Here is a 21,088-nt window from a genome sequence, read left to right on the forward strand (position 1 = left end):
GAGAGAGAGAGAGAGAGAGAGAGAGAGAGAGAGAGCTATTGGAGGGGAAACTATATATATATATATATATATATAGTTTCCCCTCCAATAGCTCTTGCTTATTGCACCTAAACTGTTTTATGGTTATGTTAAGGCACTCCCAGCACATGGTAAAGGTTCGGAAGAAAGCATAGTCTTCACTTAACATTGAAATAGTCATCAGTGACATGAAGCACGAGAAGGGACATGTTTACTTTATTAACATGTAACAGTAACCACAATCTTTCCCTTTGTCCTATGCTTTATATGCCCAACATCCACCACCCTACCAGATGTGTGCCAAAAGTGCCAACCAAAAGTGTATAACTTCATTCGTTAGAAAAAAATCCCCATCAACATAACTATAGCAGCAATTATGTTTCACTTTAAATGTAATAGGCAAAACAAATTAACAGTACATAAGCGTGATTTCTGGGAGATAGGGATTGAATGAGAATGCAATAAGAGATGTGAAAGAGCAGACTCCCTTGTATGACTGAACCCTGCTTCTCTGCTGCAGCAGGATATATTTTCCCCCTAAAATACCTCGCTCCCAATCTTTTTCATTTGCAACTGAACAATAGGATTTGGGTGCATGCAAAATAATGCGTTTTTTTCAGTGTTGTTACCACAAATGCTTTAGATGTCTTCACAATTATTCAAAAACATTGAGATTTGTATTCCTAAAATCCACTAAAACAATAACCACACCACACTTAGGAATGACTAACTTTCAATCAAACCATGCATCATAAATTCATTGTATCATGTATTATTTCACATACACTCAGATAGATATGAATGTAGTGTACATGTAGAAGAACCTTCTTGAAACATCTTTACTGTTGGCATGCTCTGAAATTATCGCAAGCATTTTGACCTTTCCTGCAGGCATGTGGGCATCAACACTACATACCCTACATATACTCTCAGTGGAGGTGTTTGGCTCAATTTTCACTCACTGGGATTTTTTACTTAACTATCTCAGAATTTCATTGTGTGTGTGTGTGTGTGTTCGGCCCAACTTTCACTCACAGTAAATTTTTACTTAAGTATCTAAGAGTGTGTGTGGGTGCGTATTACTCATGTTGTGGGGACATAAATCTATTTACACATACATTGTGGAGACTCACCTACCCTTTTTGGACCGGTTAGTTAGGGTAAGGTTAGGTTTAGGTTACAGTTAGGTTAAGGTCAGGGTTAGGGCAAGTCTGAGAAACAGAAAAGACAAGAGCAGGAAATGAGGATGAGAGGGAGAATGGAGTTGAGTCACCTTTAAACTTTCACTCCTTTTTTAGATGTGTGTTAGTACTGGATAGAGAGCTGGTGGAAGGCTATATGGAGAGCACCGGAAGAGACTCACCTTGAGAGGAAGAGCTGGAAGGAGGGTGAAACCTCCAACATCCAGACTCCTTCATGAGACTGTGTGATAAGTAGGGAATGGATAGATACCTGTAAGGCGCATATGAAGGATAGCGGAAACAGAAAGGCCACAGAGTGAGACTAACCTTGAGAACAGTGAGGGGCAGAGTGAAGGTCTACCACATGGTGATAAGAAGGGCTCTTTTAAAGGGCTGGAGGAGGAACACTCAGACAGGAGGGCTAGGCAGGCTGACTGATTGCAAGGTACAGCCCAGGGGTCACACTCTAACTCAGTGAGGGTAGAGACACTGGACACACATGCATACACACACATACCAGGCTCATAAGACCCACCCATTCACACAAAAACATCAACTTGTCCATTCTCACACACACACACACACACACACACACACGAATGCTCTACACCCCTCTGACCAGCTCTTCATCATTACAAGTCAAACTCAAGATGAAGAGAAGACAGATTACAAAACAGATGGAGTGATAGGAGGCCAGATAGGAAGAGACAGGACAGGGAGGCTCGACAGTAATCTAAATGTCCTTTCCTATGATTGTCATTGGCATTCTTATAGACTGGCATGTAGCAGTACAATATGTCAAATATTACCACTCACCGCTCAGTCTGCTGTAAAGGGTAGCCCTGTTTCCATAATGTCATAAGGAAAAAACATCTAAAAAAGATGCTTCCAGCATGCCTAGGTCCTGCATCCAAAGAATCCATCAGGATCACTAAATGTCTCCAGTGGCAAATTCAATCAAACAGACTGTTCTTAACAGTCATGACAAAGCAAAGATACAGAGGAAAACAAATGTGTTTTTTTTTTCAAGAAAACGAAGGAGAGAAAGAATTGATTCCTGTAAAGGCAATTCACCTCAGAGGAAAATTTCCAAAGCTTTGCCTTTATGTATCTTTTTTTTTTCTTTCCCCTCTTTCCTTTTTCTTTGTCTTCTGTCAAAAACAACTTGGGCTAACATCGCAAGCTGTCACATCAAGGCCATCCCCTGCATCGCACAAAAGGGAGAATTCTGCAGTTGGATGGAGCGGCAAAGCTCTCAGACACCCAACCAACGTTTACACACACATGAGGTGTAAAGACTGGGAAAAAGAGGCTTTTTCTATTTGAACCAGAGTTTGTGCCCTGAGGACAAACCCATTATAGCACAGTGAAGGAAGTTTTCCATGCAATAACTGAACAAATAGATATCGATGAAATGCTCGGGGTAGTAGGAGATCTAAATTCCAACCTTTTGATATTTAAAAACAATGCACAAATTTTAAGAGTTGTTCTTCTTCCACCCTAATGATGACGGTGTCACATGATTGTTATCCGTTAGATACAGTACATTAGGTAAGAATGTCTTGATTATCAACCAACTCTGAACATAGCTACATTGTAGCTGCAACATGATCACAACCCAGTGCTATAACAGAGTCTTTCATCATGTTTGAGTGGACGCACACACACACACACACACACACACACATAAACACACACACAAACACACACACTTTCAACATCAGCAAATGCTTTCAACCATTAACATCATAGAAGCCAGATAAGTGTGCCCCCTCTTTTGCAACAACCACTGGGGAGGTGAGAGGCCTTGTAGTCAACATGCTGAAAGACTACTCAGTGATCAAAGACTCAGAAAAACATGACCCATGATGGTTTCTCTGAGAAGATAGGGGAGAGGGGGAGCCAGAGCAGGTAAAAGGAGAAAGAGTTGAAAGAAAAAGAGTAAAAATCCACAAAGGTGGGGGAAACAGAGAGTGTGAGGCACGGGGAAGGGAGAAAGCAAGCACACATTTACCATTTGAATTGCCACAGAGAGACAGCCTACCTGGTTACCACATTTTTGCTATCTGGCTTGCTTAGATAATAATTAGGGTTGGGCATAAAACAATTGTTCTGAATTGGAACAGGTTTTAAATTCATAATAACTGCGGGTTTGCTGCAGAATTTTGCTTTTTGATTCCTGAGAATGAAGTTTGGACCTATTGTGCTTCCATCTGCATCGCAGGTTCTACATGCATCGATGCATTTGTTTAATCCGGCTAGTGCAGCTACTATTGCGCTGAAAAGTGTGGCTAAGCAGCCAAATGTAAACATTGCGTGATCATGCAAGAGAGGAAGTTTTTCTGACATGCGGACATATTTATTGTAGCATGGTATGAGAATGCAATGGTTTTTGTTACCCATGTCAAAGCCGTAATGCCATCTTAGCTAATGCTGGTTCATCCATCCCCTTTTTTTGCCAACTCAAACAATAGTGTAATGAAAATTGAGGAATCAATTACACTTGATCGTAATCAATAAGCACAATCTGAATCAGAGTCATTAAAATCGAAACAATACTCAACCGTATATTAAATATTTAGGTAGTGAAGGCATGTGAAGGCAGGAAAACGGGCTGTATATAAGGGTAAAAGAGGACAGTGATGAGAGCCAGTCACTGGGAGAGAAAAGCTGAAAACAGGGGGTTGATTCCAGTTGTAGTGTCTGCTCTGGCTGTCTATAGATTTGTCAAGACAAGTGTCAAGACAAGTGCACCTCTGTGCTTACCTGTAATGGCACAGGGGCAGGAGGGCGGGACAGGCTATTTCAGTAAAAGTGTGTCTGAGTAGGTCTAAGTGTTAGTGTGTGTGTGTTATTGCATGTGTGTATTCATCTGTGAGACACGAGAAAGAAAAAGAGAGAGAATGATGAAGAAAGGAAAAGAAAAAGTGGAAACAAGTGTAGAGAGAGCTCCTGAACAAAAGGTGGAGGCGCAGAGAACAAAGATGACCGCATTAGAATATGAATCCAGGGCCTTGGGCACTCTTGGCACTTAAAGAGCCCCTAAAGTCAAGTGTCAACTATTATGTGTCATCAGTGGTGACACAGGGTCACAGAGCAGGACAGATGAGGTCAGCAACGGTGCTCAACCTCTCTCTCAACATGCACCATTAAACAGTCCCACAGTGTCCAAAAAAAGGACTGGCTGTCATTTGGGTGGAAAATAAGCTTTGCACTGACAAGAACATCTATCCAGATTTTTACACAGTATTTTCTTGTACAGGATGAAACACTGTCACTGATATTCAATTAGGTGAACAGAGTCAATATTTGCATAGACACATTCAGCTAATGATATATTTTACATAATATGTGGATTAAAGCCGGTAACATTCACCAGTGTACCTCATTTCCTCCGATTAACTATCAAACAGGTACAAATAAAACAGGCAACACGCTGAATGTATAAAATGCTTCAGTTGTTTGCTGCTAAACCAGCTCTGTAATTACCTGAAGGATGTTTTAATTGTCGCATGTTCTACTCTTAATATTAGTCAACGCTTTAGCAGCTCTCCAAGTGAGATTGATTGGATAAATCAGTCGGAATTATGTGAAAACAGGAGGCCTGCCAATCAGCGATGTGTGAGTGAGTTTGTGTGTTTTCAGCATGTGTGTGGCTGGGGACATGCCAGTGCATGAGCACATGTACATGTTTGTTGTGATGTGTGCGTATTGATGTGTGTGTGTGTGTGTGTGTGTGTGTGTGTGTGTGTGTGTGTGTGTGTGTGTGTGTGTGTGTGTGTGTGAGTGAAAATATATAGGGCTGACAGCTGGGCTTGTTCAAAAGGCTTACCGAGCATTCTGCCTGTTTGGGAAGCAACAAGCGCACTGTCTATCTGAACAGGGATCTAAAACCTGTGTCAACAGCATAGTACAACTGGTGTAAACAGCCACTGAGTCAACATGCTATCATTAACATACCAATGGAGTATCAGCTTTGATATATTTTAGTGTAAAATGCAGCAGTATGAGAGACAAAAAGGTGACAAAAACTCAGCGGTACTGGTCACAGGTCAAAAAGTGAGTGTTAATAAAGACTAACACTCCAATTTAGCAGCAGAGTTGGGAAGTAAATGTGCGTTTTGTGGGTGCCTGTGCATTGTGGTAGTATGTATGCAGGCAGGTACTGTGTTTGCAATTGGCTTGCATGTGTCTGTATCGGATGCCAATTTGAGTACACGGGTATGATGCTACACTCTGTGTGTTTGTGTGTGTAGACATGTGTGTCAGTCCATCAGCATGTCGGCGTCACAGCCCTTCACTAAGTCCCAGATTAACAGTGACAGGCAGAGATCCCTCTAATTATCTCTTCCTGGACCACATGCAAATTGCAGAGCCACACGGAGAGAAGCGATTGGCTGGGGCAGCCTGGGCGCCGCCGACAGGCTAATGAGCCTGGCGACAGGATAGAACCTCGTGATGTACCAAACCGTCACACAGCTTCACACAGGAGGGCTTGCACACACAGACATTATGTTTTAGGCATTTAGCTGATGCCCTTTTTGAGAGTGACACACACTGGATGAGTGTTGAGAGGCAGAAAGTCTTGCAAAAATACATGAACATGATATTTGGCTGCTGCCAGTAATAAAGTTAAGCTCTCACCCTTTTTTGCAGAGGAATGACCTCTTTAACCCTTATGCTACAATGGTTCACGCATGTAAATAGACAGTAACATTGCAAATGTAACTACTATTATTAATTCTACAATTAGAGATTTCAACATCACCATTTCTGTATAAATTATATGTGTATATGCAGCACAGCTTTTCTTGACTGCAGTATTGACTCAGTAAACAAAAATGTCATTAGTATTTTTTCCAATCTATCATTGAGTTTTACAGTATTAATTATTTAATTCACTCATCAAACAATCAAACATATTCTGCAAGCTAAAAGCCTAACTCAGTGTCACCTCTAGAGAGTCTGACTAAAGATGGCACATGGAATAGGCTAGCTAGAAAAAAGAAGAAAAAGAATACAATGATGGACTGGAACAGACGGTCACAGTCTGGCTCTTGACAATGGGCTGCTGCAGTCAGCTAGAAAGTCAACTCAGTAAATCAGCAGGAAACATGGCAACAGCGTCAAACAGTCCACCATGTCTTTAACTGAGTCCCAGTCCACCTAAACTCGTTGCCAAAACTAGTTCCAGGGGCAAAATATGGAATTATTTTGCTGACAGAGCTGACAAAAACAATTACCCAGTGGGCAGAGTAGAATTTCTAGGCAAAAGTTTCTACAAAGCCCCCAAAGTCAGGTGTGGTAACAAAAAACAAAAGAAAAGCATCTTAATGAACACTGTGCTGTGGCATTATTTTTGTGTTTGCCATGATATTGCAGTGATATGGAATTTTTAGATAATACTGATATTATTACTACTGCACAAGGCTCATAATGACAGCCCACAATTTCACTCAATGTAACGTGGCATTTTCTTGAGACACACAAAAGTGCGCTGTACAAGGCATGATAGACAGAGATCTCAATTCACTTCACTCTAACATCAACATCAATCCTTCCTTCACGTGATTAGACAAAGACACCACTTGCTGGGCTGTCATTAGTTTTTGCTTCAGATTTTCACACTGAAATAAAATGTGTTAAATAGGCCATAAAGTTGCTGAATCATGGCTCATTTCATATTTACAAAAACCTGGTTAAAATAACTGCTCATAAGGTCTGGGTAGCAATAAGTGGTCTGGCAAATAAGTAGTTCAGCTTTGTGAGGCTCCAACTGCACTGGTGTGATCCTCAAAATTCTGCCATTGTAACAATAGAAACGCCTCCCCTCTACCAGAATTACACAAACCTAACACAAAAGCATAGCTTTCTATTGCTTTGTAGAGTACTGTCTTTATATTTGTACCATCAAATACCCAAGTATATTTGGGGAGCCTTGGGACTTGCCATTTTTAATCAGGAACGGGTGGCTTTGTTTTGTCCCTGTTCCATCCAGCATTTCTCTCCATCCTTGGAGGGCTCTGCAGTAGATTAAGTGGCATTTTCATTTAGCTCTGGTGTGAGTCTTTCCAACTATTTATCCATCCAAGGTTGGAAGTTGGAACAATCACAGAGGTTGCTATTTATGTTGTGAAATTATATGAAATCATAATATTTGTGAAAAAGAGGGTCAGGTGACACTGCAGAAAGTTCACAATACACAAGGGACAGCCAGATAATCCTATTGAGAAGCTTGCCTTGTGGCATAAGCACTGTGCACTGACAATTCTGCCAGTGAATCGTGATATTATTGTATCTATTGTTAACAATTGTAACCAATTCAAACCCTTTGGGCATGGAGATCACAGCAGCGAAATGGTTAGAATTTATAATAAGTGATATAATAACCAGAAAGAGATGGGAAAACAAATTTTCACATGAGTGCATTTCCATGAAGGAGGAACCACATTTTACTCCTGAATGTACCCCTGGATGTTCTGTGCAGTGTGAATTACAGGTGAGAATCTTCTTACTGTGTCAGCATATACACCTAGAGCTGTACACAGTGAACAGTATGCAGCAGTATGCGACCTGCCTATCATACTAAACTCAAACATATTCCTAAGGACCAAAGCAAAATCATTGCCCCTCTATCGCTTTTATACATCAAATGAATTAGGATTTATTTAAGTTACAACAGATTCTGAATAGCAAATACTGGGGAAAAACTGTACTGTACCACAAAGTACAGACTGCTGTGACCACAGAGAACAGAGCAATGCGCAGTAATGACTAATGTCTCGTGTCTCTAGGATGGTTTGACCATGACCACTCTCTGAGAAGATAGATTTGCCTCGACCCTCCAGATCGTTTTTAGAGGGACAAGACAAATATTTCAGATGTATCACAGTGAGGCATCATGCTGGAGGTGAGAGGAGGTATAGGGAGACTGGGAGATAAATACAACAGAGGGGAAAGAGATATAGAGAGGGGGAGAGGAAAAGTGTGGCCTGCCTGCCTGCCTGGCTGACAGTTGACTCTGTTGGATGTGACTTTCACAGTCTGCTGGCGGTTTGTGTGGAAGCCATCACATCTGTGACTGGCCGTTTGATTAATGAGCCTCTCAGCTTGTCTGTGCAGTTTGAGGAGGGGCCACGGCCTTATCCCAGGCATCACTGATTTATTCGCCTTTGGAGCAAACCTCCAAATATCACACACACTGAAATATGAGAGTGAACATTCACACACATGCAGGCAGACACATGTACGCCCTCCATGATATGCATACGGTATACAAGTTGGTGCAGTGCAGATGCGTACGCACACAGGCAAGCAGACTCATGCGCACAAGCTCGTCCCTCTCCTCCGCCACCTGCTTACGGCTAATGAAAACCTCAATGTGTCAGTGCTGTCCAGGGGTAGCGAAGACAAAACACACCATGTATAACCAAGCAGACAAAAGATGTATTCTGTCTCCACCAACACAAACTCACATCCCTAGCTGTCAGTCAGCTGAGGGGACACACACAAGGGGAACGACGAGAGAAGAAAGAAGCCCTTCCTCAATGACACATCACACTCTCCTGATTTTCAAAAGTGACAAGTCTTTTGAATTTCTGGCCTCGCAAGACGGAGAGCCTGATGATGGCTTGAGAGCGTTTCTTCTTGTTTCTTTGGCAGCTGCAGCCATGAGATGTCACTCCTGCTAACCTTGAAGCTCTTTTCTCCTGTGTTGTTTAATGCTTCCAAGACTAGGGCAACCAAGTGCTCAAAATGGTAAGGTAACATCGCCCTTTAAGTCAGATAAATGATTCCAGAAATACTTACAGGTACATAAATGTCCATTAGCGTGTACATACCCTACCACATGCATGCACATGCGCTCATATACACACACACACACACACACACACACACACACACACACACACACACACAAACATAAAGCCCCACCAACCACAAGCACACACTCCCTCATTCCCCAAAGCATAAAGTAAGACCATTAATCCAGACACACTGAGATCCAGCTTCTCCCCAGGTTGATCAGCGTCCATGGAGGAAGACGAACATTCTGACATATTTGTTTTTATTTTATTCCCTGAGAAAAAGGCCCACCATATGGCAGAGCCCAGGAACAGATGGCGATTGCCCACTTCCTGAAAGCACAAGCGTCTATCGCCGCAATTTAAGGAGCCGCTCAAGCAAGAGAATGCCACAGACTGGCATTTTTCCACAAACTGCTATTGTTATGGACCTGAGGGGTAACATCAACAATGAGACAATGCAGAGGAAATGCTTTAGTGTTTAGTAGTTACAGTGTAGCTTACCATATTAAGCTACCAAATCTATGGGTCAATGCTGCTAGTGCTCTCTTACTGTCAGTGCGTGAAATAAAATTGTGAGAACGAGTGCTTACACAGAATATTAGATTTGAAAATAGCACAAGCCACAGTACATCTAATTTTGAATTTACTGTTGGACAATATTTGAAGACTTCATGTTGTCCCATGCTGGTTTTAGGAAACATTGCACATTGGACCAGTGTTGTAGATGTAAGCATGAATGTCCTTGGATGATATTAGGTCCATATGATAGAGTGGAGGAGCCGCCCTGTGACACATGAAGCTTCATCTCTCATACTTGGCTACCCCTTATCAACCAGTTCAGAGGACCTTCTCTGACATACAGACACAAGGAAAGTGTCTCAGAAAGTCACCTTGGCAGATGGCAGTTAAAATGGGTCTGTGGCAATACTACTTATTTTTCTTGGATAGAAAAGAAAAATTACATTGATGACTAAGGTTTGTAAAGGCCTTGTAACACAATCATGGTTAAAATAAGAAAAGAGAAGGGCGAGCTACTAATTCCAACCTACACAGGGGTTGTGTTGCTTTTGACTGTTTCGTACAAACATATGCTGTTCACTAGAGAAAAAAGGCATTTCATAACGAGACCAAGGACAGAGCAGATGTGCTATACATTCATAGATCGTTGAAGAGAAACTATTCAGTATCAGTTGAATCACTCAGTACTTTGACGCCATGCCTCTACGACAAAGGGTAGCTCATAACTTGAAGTCAAAGAGTGAGGCAATGTGGACAAATTTCAATCCATAAATCATGACAATTAACACAAGCCCTTGGTGCCCAGTTCATTCAAGGTTAAATGTCAGTAATTTTTGCATTTCTGAAAAGGAACCTTGCTTTAAACCTGCTAGAGACTAGTAATAAAGGAACTGAGTGAATACACATCAGTATGGTTGATACAAATCTAAAACGTACTGTGGTCCTATTGAGGTCTGCCCATGAACCTTGATTATTGAATACTTTATGGTGTGGTATTTCTACAGTATACATCAGTATACCTCTTTCATTCAACTGTACATTTGTATATCATAGTATATAGGCTAACGGACATGATTTACTGTAAGTTCAGAAAGATGGTTAAGAAGATGATTAAGAAAGTGTAAAGATGGGTTTAGAAAATCAAAGGTGTAAGGCAAGGAAACAGGAAGCCCAAAGCAAAAATGTGAATTAAAATAATTTGTAAGATAATTTGGAAACTTGTAAGGAACAAAATACTTTGTAGATGCAATTACAGATTCTGTATAGGTCCTGCTAATTTGAGTAAAACTAGACTGGGACCCTAGTTTGTCTTTTAGCCATCAGCAAACAGTCAACCAGTTATCCTTCAAGTCAGTCAGTCCATCATCTATCCATCAATCCATTTTTGAGACCTGTCATTTATCAAAAAAGGCCAACAAACCAACAGGCGAGTCAGCCATTCAGTCAAAATACCATTCAGTCTGTCATTAATCCAACAACTATTCCAATAATCACTGCTTCTTACAACCATTGCACCAACCACTCAGTACCTAACCAAGCCAGTCCACCAGTTAGTCAGCAATTTAAACAGCAAACAAGCAGCCTAAAAAGTTAGCCCACCCACAATTCGTCCATCTATCCATTCAAACCTCCAAGCCTGTCAAGAAGCCAGGTCAGCCAGTCAGCCGGTCAACCCTGGGGGTCCTAGGGTAGTATTAATCAGTCTGGTTTCTGCTGAAAAGCTCAATCTGCAGATGATGGATGAGACATCGTGCTGAGGGAAGTAAAGTGACAGGTGACAAAGAAGGACACACACACCTGTATAAATCCACTCTCCCTCCTGTCTGGCCCCGATGCTACACCGTCAAGGCAGCAGGGCGAAAGTGTATGTATGTGTGTGTGTGTGTGTGTGTTTATGTGTGTGTTTATGTGTGTGCAGGCGAAAGAGTCTCAGCATGTGTCCTGCTCTGCTAATGAAGTCATCTGAACAGTGATTTAACAGCCCTGGTGTAAAAGCCTATCGCCCTTAACTCATAGCCTTGCTCCATTAGAATGTGATATAAACCCTGGGCACAATAACTGTCCTGCCACTGTAACAATATATAGGAGGCCAATGGGCCACACTGCTAACTCACACAGTCCAGGGAGTGAAAAAAAAATATTGGCTGTGTACAAGGAAGGGAAGTCATTCAAGGAGACTAAAACTTTTAAGACGGAAACTACAGAACATCACAAGGTCATAATGATAGGTGCTTTTGTACAGTATGAGACAGTGTCATTACTATTAATATAGTCAAGAGAGTAAGATTATATCCTGTGGTTTGTCCAGCAACTGGAGGTAGTAGAAGAGTAATTGTTGTGAAGTCTCAGTGAAAATAGCCGAGGGCACTTCAGTCTGCAGTTAGGCAGAAAGCATTATCCTTATCTGCACTAACAAATGGATCAGTGGATCTGACATCAGTGCGCTTATCCCGTGAATGGTCTTCTATAGCTTGTGAGATATTTTTGAGTCGGAGATGGATCTGAGGAAAACTTTGACAGCTTACATGTCGCCAGCCGTGAAACTGACTTCCTGCTCTGTGCGAGCGTCTCAGGCAGAACCAAAGCCATTCTCCAAATCCTCCATGAAATCTGCTCCTCTGGCCCAACAAAGAGAGGCTAATGAGGCAAATGGCAGAATCTCAGACACTTTGATACTGTGAGATTAGGGTGAATTATATAACCTTTACTCCCTCCCACTCCCATCCTTCCTCATACTTTTTGGTGCCTTGTCAGTATTGACTGCTCTGTCTCTCCATGTCATTCACAATCACAAACAGCAAGTCCAATCTCTCTTTTCTTTCTCGTCTCTCCCTCTCTCTCTATTCATGAATGCCCCAACACTAATTTGGCTCAGTCAAGCAATGACAGTATCTGTTTTAACATGCAACAAAGCAGCATATAAAGGAGGAAGAATGGAGTGTGTGTATGTGTGTGTTGGGAAGAGGATGTAGAGGCACGAAGGCGACAAAGCTCGTCACAGCACAGCACAGAGCTGCGTACTTCACCCTTATTAGACCTGTGTCCTTGGCAGATGCAGAGCTTGCCCTTTGTTAGAGAGGTGTGTGTGTGTGTTACAATGGCGGTGATTTAGAATGGATTGGGCGTAGGCGTGGAGACAAGGTGCAGTAGCCCCATAGCTCCCTGATAGCTGGCAGCGTGACAGCTGTGAATGGAGAACAGGGAACAGCCTGAAGTATTGCCATCTAATATGTGTCACATACCTGCATAAATATTTATGCCCGTTGCACAGCAGAACAGGAGAGGACGGGGGGGAAAGAGAAGGATGGGACAGGAATGGCGAAAAACTCTTCAATCAGGTGACACCCAGATCTGAGCAAGCCACACACCTTTTCCATCTTTAACTACCTTTCTGGTTGTTTCAAGGCCTCAAAAGTACCCAAAGAGCAGGCATACCACAGTTACTGAAATCTGCATGCACACATGTGCTCCTTTTCCCATCTCTCATCATGTACAGCTCAGCCTCCATTGTGGAAGCCACAGGAGTCCTTGGCCTTCAAACAAAATGGAAGTTTGAATCTCTGATGTAGAGCAGCTAGGCTTTATGATCCCCAATGACTGAAGCTTATGCCAAAGTTAAGTCAAAGGGGAATTTGGGGGTGGAGGGAAACTTCCCAAGTGAACGCCTCATTTTGTACAGGTAACGACACTACTGGTGCAGCACCTCTGTGGAGTGGGGCTTTTATTTCATGAAAAGACTGCTCCAAAACAAAAACACACCTGTGAGGATCATAATAATGACATGAAAACACAAAAAGACACTCGTTGCATGTAAGAACACATGCACACACCGCTGGTGATGAACATGCGCATATGTAACAAGTGAAATTTCTGTTTTACCTGTTGGCCAGCAGAGTTTTGAAGGTGACCTGACTCATGCCCTGATAAGCTGGCAGCAGCCTTGGCCAGTCCCATGCCCAGTCGACCACGGCACTCTGTTGATGTATGAGGATAGCGTATTGTTAGTTATTAATCAGGGTTAATACCATCAGTGCATTACCGCTCCAGCTGGGACCCACTAACAAAGGAGGAGGGGGGTCCCCAGCACAGGCTACCGACATCAGGCAATCAATCATGTCCACACAAGAAGGTTTTTATTCCAATAAGACAGCAATTAATTTATAAATCCATTTGGGGGGATGTAGCCATCATTTATAGAAAGATAAATCAATTTTGGGAGGGAGTCGTTACTCTTCTGACTGCACTGCTTTTTTCTTACTATCTTCAATGGCACCCCGCCAGCCCCCCCCCCACACTTCTCTCTCCATCTCTTGCTCTCTCTCTCTTTTAAACACACACACACACACACACACACACACTTGGCACTAGCACCATATTGGGAAAGCAAATAAAAATCAGATTGCTTTGATTGCCAAAATGTCACTCTTAACTCCAGGCTGAGTTTTATTGACAAAAGGAGGAGAACTCCACTCGTTCCCTCCATCCATCCACCCCCCCTGCTCCTTCCTCATAGGTGATTGATGGATGTAACTTTTTTCCCCTCCTCCCTCCATTTTATTTGACAAACAACACAGGCACCTGAAGTGGAGCAGGCATTTTAATCATTCTCTTAATAGGGTGTTTCTATGCAAAGCTATGCAGCCTCCTGTGATAAGCTGAAAACGGGCCAAGACTTAGGATTAAAACGTGTCTGTTCTTGAAAAACAATAGCAGCAACACAGCTACATTACAAGGGATCACAAATGTATAAATACATCCAATCCATTTTTAAAAGTAAAAAGACACACAAGCCCGTCTTGAGGATATGCTAGCCTTTGTTGATTGTTTTGTGTGATATCAGCAGGATTTCCCTTGATAGTAGGAAGGAAATGAGGGGGAAAGCTGACAACTCTCACAATGAACAAAAACTACCTGTGGCTAGAGTTATCCCCTTTATGGAGAAAAAAACAACTGAACATCATGGTGGCACTCCTGGGGATAAGTTTGGGGTAAGAGGGTATACGGTTCAAAGCCCCAAAGAAGTGCACTTTAAGACTGCACTCTCCTTTAACATTACTCATTTTTTTGTAAAAGAAAACTTCTCTCATCTTTTCACCTTAGCAGCGTTCTTTTCTTCCTGCCTAACTCCTGCTTGGAAAAGGCAGCGACCTATGGAGAATAGGAAAGCCGAGCCCCAGAAAGACCTGACAACTTCAGAGATTGCCACAGTATCCAGTTCACTAGAGACTCAAACATCTCCTAACCTTCAACATTAAGCTTCTGGCCTTGGGAGAAAGTTAAAACAACGCCGCCTTGCACGTAACAAGTACACCCACACAATAAAAAATCTAAAGACATTAAGAAGCTCCAGTAATAACTAGAATATCAAAGACATTTCATTGAGCTAAAATAAATAATAAAAACATAATTTGCTATCAAGTTAAACTGTGATGATAAACTCAAAATGCTTGACAAACCTGATCCAGCTTCTTCTTGCCAATGTGGTCAAATTGGTGCAGAGGGTTGAAGCCGACAGAGTCAACGTGACTCTCAGAGCCGAGGTCAAAGTTCACCAAGTGAGGAGGATTATTGGGCGAGTTTGTACTTCGACTTAGTTTGAACATCAATAGTTCCTGTATCCAAGATGGAAGGGGAGAGAGGGGGTAGAAACACAAGAGAGACAGAAAGGAAGAAGGTTGAAAAAGACATATTATGACTGGCAGACTGACAGAAAATATTCTGTAAAGAAAAAGGCTGAGAAACTAAGACCAACAGAGAGAGGTCAAAAAGTTATTTGACTGTTTGACTGAGGTAACAAAAGCACAAACTAATCAAGTTCAGACAGGTTTTATACTGCACTTTTTTTTTCAGACAAGCCTAGTAATGGGCAGAATGGCTCCCATACACGTATTCCCTAATCGACCAGCCTCACAAAAGTATAATTAACCTGAGCTGTTTGGGAACGGAGTAATGAAAACACGGAATAAATATAGATAATATCTGTTGATGTAGAGAAAGAGAAACAGAAGGGTTTTCAGGACACCAGTACACTTTCTACTTTTGTTTCTGTAACCTTTTCTGTGGTTGCTTAGTACAGGTGTCTTGCTGTACAGTATAAAGTATTGAGTGTGTGTATGTCTCTGTAAGCGTGTGTACATCCTGGGCATGTGGGCATCCTGGTGTGAATTCACTATATTCCCATCCGTCAGCTTGACATGGCCTCCGAACCTGCTATCCCTCCACCTCACCACCAGCCCAGTCTGTCCCTGACCTCTGTGTTCTTGCCTCGACCTTGGCTGGGTAGAGATCCTCGAGTTGCCAGGAGGGTAACTCAGATCCTTCTTGGGAATCCCATTCACATTCTGTTAAATTGCTCCGCAGAGTTATAGCTGTTCATGGACTCCATCAACAGCAGCATAATGTATATGGTTTGTGTTATTCCAAGCTGTGTCCTTACAGTCATAGGATATAGGAGGACCATGTCAGTGATACCTATACCTACAGTATGTTGTATCTGCTGTGCTGAATATTGAAGATCCACCACTCTGTCTTAGTGTCATTGACCAAGCCATCGTGCAAACAATGAACAAAATTTTGACTTATAATACTGTAAGTGCTTGTTGTTGCTTGTTTGTTATCATCATGAATGCAGTATTTTTTTTCTGGAATGTCTGTTTCAGAGCAATGGCCCCTTTAAATAAAATTAAACTTTATGCTACTTAAAGGATAAGTCTGGTGACCTACATTTTTCTCATTGTCAACAAATTCCACAAAAAGGTCCACCACTCCCTATTAGTGTCGTTGACCAAGCCATCGTGCAAATATATAAAAACTTTGACTTCTGTACCAAAGACCAAAACAAACAATGAATCGATCCCACCAGCAAGAATTAAAATGAAGCATAATATAGTTTATATATGTGCAAAAGAGCTTTGTTTGCAGAAGTAGAGCACAAAATCTGCAGTAGAAAATAATCTCCAAAAACAATTATATGTTCATCATCCTTTTCAGAAGATACATGTCTTTGTATGTCAATAGGAACCCATTGGCGTGAGTTTTCACAGATGGGGTGGGGAAGTTGGTTTCGTTTTTTTAATGGAATTTGTTGACAGAAAATAATAACATATAATAATACAATAACAAAAATACACAATGTTTTCAGCCTCATCCTATAATGGATAGAGTCAGTGTGGTAAGAATACATGCCATAGGTACATGTAGTAGGAGGTTGTTTGTGGGATATAAATGTAGCGTACTGTAGGTGGAGGATGTTTCAGTTTGATTTTCACTACAGAAATGCCCACAGGATTACCTGAAGGGGTGTTATGGAACCAGTTAAAATAACTTGAGTCGCTGTACATAACACTTCTTACATATTTTTGACTTTTGTACTTTTGACTTATTTCAAAGTCCACTCTCACCTTAAAGCACTTGTTTTACAAACTGTGAACTTATGGGAAAATATCACTAAACTCTCTATATATACAGTGTATACTACTCCAATGAATATGGGCACTTTCTAGAGAAGAGGTACTTTTCATTTTGTTAAACTTTTTTCTCTGAAGTGAATTTAGCTAAAATAACTTCCTTGAGTCTTTTGTTTTTAAAGAAACACTGCTCTTTCTCGATCAGATCTCCTCGAAAGAGTTTTAAACTGAATGTCAGGAATCCATGTGGCTCCCTCTCCTCTACATGTGGTGAGCATATAACACAGGAAATCACTGTGGGTTTGCACCCTTGAGGTCACCTGAACAACAGAAGATCAGAAAAAGCAGACTGCACATAAGCAGCAGCCCTTTTCCCTCTGTCTCCCCCTCCTGAACAGCCTGCAGCCTCAGGCCAGCAGCCACCTAATTGCTGGGGAGAGGGAGTGCTTCCCTACCTCATTGCCTTGGATGATGTGATAGATCTGCCTCAGGTAGTCGCTGCCACCTGCTTTGTGGCAGACCTCCAGCAGCATCAGGCCTATTTTCTGCTCAGTCAGTTCAGCCGCAGCGACTCCGCTCTCTCTTCCTCGCTCAAATACACTGAGAGAGAAACAGAGATGGGAAAAGGAGGAGATAGGAGAGAAAACACAAAGAGAAAAAAAGGGAAAAGATAAAGGAGAGGAAACAGGAAGAGGGAGAGTGTCAGCTTGGATCTATACCACCTCTGGGTGAGGAAGTGTTTCTAGTTTAGAGAAGAATTTGGGATAAAATTGGAACTGAAACATGACTCCTGAGTTTAGAATTAATGATTTCTTTTTTAGTTTTAACAGAGATCATATGCTCCAGAGGGCAAATGAACTTAAAATGCAATTGGCAAGGAAAGAAATGTCTCTTTGCTCCACTAAACTCCACACAGTCCAGTCAAGGCTAACACTGGTGAAAAAGAGTGAGATAAATAATTAAGGGTTAGATAACAAAATTATACACTGTTTTCATTACCATTCATGAGATACATAGGGGGATTTTGATCGAACGATGCTGGAGCACTAAACATGATTGGTGTGTTCTTAAGCATGTATATGCATGTGTGTGCGTGTGTGTGTCTCAAGGTCCTCATGCATGTACAGTCCCCAACGCTGGCAGACGCTCGCATAATTTTCCTGCCCTTCCTGTATATATGGGTATCACACTACCGTTCATCAAACCTTCCCCTTCACATACACTTCCTGTCATTGTTCTCTCTCGCTCTCTCTCTTCCCCTTTGTAATTATAAGGTGGCAGAAACAGTGTCGCCTGTCAGCCAGCCATTGGCTGCTTGACATTGAGAGCAGCAAAGGAAGAGGAGTCCCCTCTCGTCCATGTACATCCCCTCATTCTTTTGCCTGGCGGCCAGGCAGTGGTGTTGTCGGCGATGGTGGCTGTGCACCCGTGTCAGCACCTGCGCTGTATCCTTTCCTGTCCATCACTGTGCAGGTGAAGCAGATGATTGGATTCAGTCAGCGGGGTGATTAATGAGGGCCCCTCCGGATTTGGGACAGCCTATCAATCATGTCATTAGGGCCAATGTGCCCTGAAAGAGGCAGACCTCCGCCAAGGAATAACTGCATTCATCTTCATCTGTGTATGCATCCCGTCAGCCCAGCCAGGGTCACTATGATGGAGAACAATAATCTTCTCCTCTACAAATTACTTTGCAAAGACATGGTGGGTGGCGTGGGGAGGGGGGTTACAGTTGGGAAAGGAAGGAGGGAAAGTGGGATGAGGGAACAGAGGTGGGAGGGCTCGCAAGGGGCAAATGTTCTTTGTCGAGGGATTTACTCTGTGTGTGTGTGTGTGTGTGTGTGCATGCGCGATATGCCAGTGAGTGGGGTTCCAGTTGTTTTTGAAGTTATTACTCTCTCTCTCTCTCTCTCTCTCTGACACTGTATTCTGATTGTTTACAAGCCAGGCGTCACTTCCCTGTGAAGGTTAGTTTAATGAATAGTAATGATCCCAGTGAATGCCTCCGACAGGTGATACATAATCACTCTTCTTTCACTTTTCCACTCAACCACCTCCCCACCCCCCTACTCCCATGTCTCCCCCCCCCCCCAAGTATCATCTCTCTCTCTTCCAGTCACTAAAACAGGCAGCATTTCCTAGAACTGCCCATAATCTACTCAGTGTTTTTACTTATTTCATTCTTCTTCTCTTTTTTTTAATTGTACATGTTGTGTTACGGGCACTGAATCACCTTTTTATGAGGATGGATGCATCCAGAGTTTGTTATGATGAAGTGAGTGACCAGAGGCGCAATTTCTGGGAACACGCTACAAAACGCAGAGCCAAAGGTCACAGATCAGCTAAAAGTGAAAGCTGTTTTCCCATCACTCCAGCCTGCAGTCCACTCAGTCATGCGGTATGTCCGTCATTTACCACAACAACAACACATCTGAGAATCATTGATCTTACTCATGAAGCTTTTCAATGAAAAATGATCTCAATGATACGATACATCAGAATTTGAATGCTCAATTAAAGAAAGCATATCTAAGCTGCATTCTTTTTCGTTGTTTTATTCAGCATCTATATTGAATGTCAAGCAGCTGAATACACCATCCGTCAGATTGAACCTCCCCCTTCATCAGACTATCAGCTCTCAACCTCCATCTTACCATTGATAAATCACTAAAATGATGTAATGTGAAATTAATTTCATAAAAGGCTGTTTTTCAAATCAAAATGATCACAATTAATTGATACCTCATTTGTTATTGAAGGTGCACATGAATACTCAATACCAACTGAGAGTAATGATGGATAATGCTTTCATGAATGCATGAAAACATAAAAAAAACTACATGAATACCAGTCTGACCTCGACCTCTTGCTAAATACTCGCAGTTGACCTCTCACCTGTCTGAGCAGAGCTTGCGTGCCTTCTGCAGCTGCAAGTTTGTCCACTTGGGTCTTTTTTCCTCCAGAGCCTGCAGCACTTTGTGCACTGTGGGTTTGGGAATACCCTGTCAGACAAACAGCAGACCATTAAGAAAATGAGTAAATGTCGATTGATTTCATGGCATACATTAAATCAACCATAAAAAGGATGAAATGATGGTATATGGGGTATATAAATGTATACTTTCAGCTTGCTTTTAACAAGTGACACTATAACAGTCCAGTATAATGTCCCAACTTACCCTAAATTATAAACCAACCCACTACGTGTTATTATTGAAGTAATTGTTAAAATTATTGTTATTATATTAACCTAAGCCCTTACCTTCTGTTGAATTCCGATGGTAGCCTGAAGGCACTCAGCCAGAAGGGACAAGGGGTCCTTCGCCCCACGGCCCAAGGCCACACCGCTGATCTGTTCTAGTGTGTGTGGGTCCTCCAGGCTCTGGATCAAACAGCCTATGAGGGCCCAGAGTAAAAGGCCCACTAAGCGCAGCTGCCGGGTGTGCTGGGAGAGGTGCTTCTCTGCCACTTGGAAGAGGAAGCGTATGGGGAGAGGTATGGATGCTACGGCCAAGGGCAGATTGGTGAAAATGAAGGACAAGGCTTGAATAGTGAAGGGTATGACAGCTGGAAAGAAAGAAAGAAAGAAATGTTAGTTTTGGAAAAACAACCCTAAAATGTGTTATAACACTCTTGTTTTGAAAATGTGACACCCAGCCTCTGCATACTCTTAGTGGAAGTCTCCTTTCCTTGTGTTTCCGGTGGTATGTAGTTCCATTCCTTGGGAATTTTGGCCAGGACACTCTCTGGTACATTCCGCTTGATCAAGTCTCCCCCAGGCTGCTCTGTGGCCTGCCAACCCATCACCATGGAGACCAGGTGTACCAGGAGGCTGTTGGTAGACATGGTGACTATCGCCCGGACACAGGTGATCACTACAGGTACTGTCTGCGTTGTGTCTGACAAAAGTGGTAAACAAATGCAGCAGGTAAAGAATGGTGGCTGAAAGAATATGGAATTGAAGACTTGAGACTTTACTAATTCTATTTGACACTGATTTTAAGCTGATCTGTGCATGAACAAGCACAAAGTCAATGTTAGGCTATGACCAGTGTGGTGCCGTAAGACAGACAATAAACACAGATAACATGGCATGAAAAAACTTTGCTCTACCAATTAAATTTTGAAGAGTTATGTAGAACTAGTAGAGTTTCTG

General features: G+C 42.2%; 1 protein-coding gene across 4 annotated transcripts in view; it reads right to left on the reverse strand.

Moving 5' to 3' along the window:
* The window catches only part of kiaa0825 (KIAA0825 ortholog), a 222,358-nt gene that overhangs the window by 56,842 nt on the left and 144,428 nt on the right, over window positions 1-21,088 (reverse strand). For all 4 annotated transcript variants that reach the window (XR_006822563.1, XM_046035535.1, XM_046035532.1 and 1 more), the window contains exons 17-22: window positions 20,601-20,831; window positions 20,195-20,499; window positions 19,828-19,934; window positions 17,388-17,532; window positions 14,983-15,138; window positions 13,406-13,500 (exon numbers count right to left, since the gene is read on the reverse strand). Coding sequence is in view for 3 of the 4 variants with exons in the window: in XM_046035535.1 (XP_045891491.1) it covers window positions 13,406-13,500; window positions 14,983-15,138; window positions 17,388-17,532; window positions 19,828-19,934; window positions 20,195-20,499; window positions 20,601-20,831 (1,039 nt within the window). In the remaining variant the exon portion in view is untranslated. The remainder of the gene's footprint in view (window positions 1-13,405; window positions 13,501-14,982; window positions 15,139-17,387; window positions 17,533-19,827; window positions 19,935-20,194; window positions 20,500-20,600; window positions 20,832-21,088) is intronic.

Source organism: Micropterus dolomieu, linkage group LG21, assembly GCF_021292245.1.
Source record: "Micropterus dolomieu isolate WLL.071019.BEF.003 ecotype Adirondacks linkage group LG21, ASM2129224v1, whole genome shotgun sequence".
Taxonomy (NCBI): domain Eukaryota; kingdom Metazoa; phylum Chordata; class Actinopteri; order Centrarchiformes; family Centrarchidae; genus Micropterus; species Micropterus dolomieu.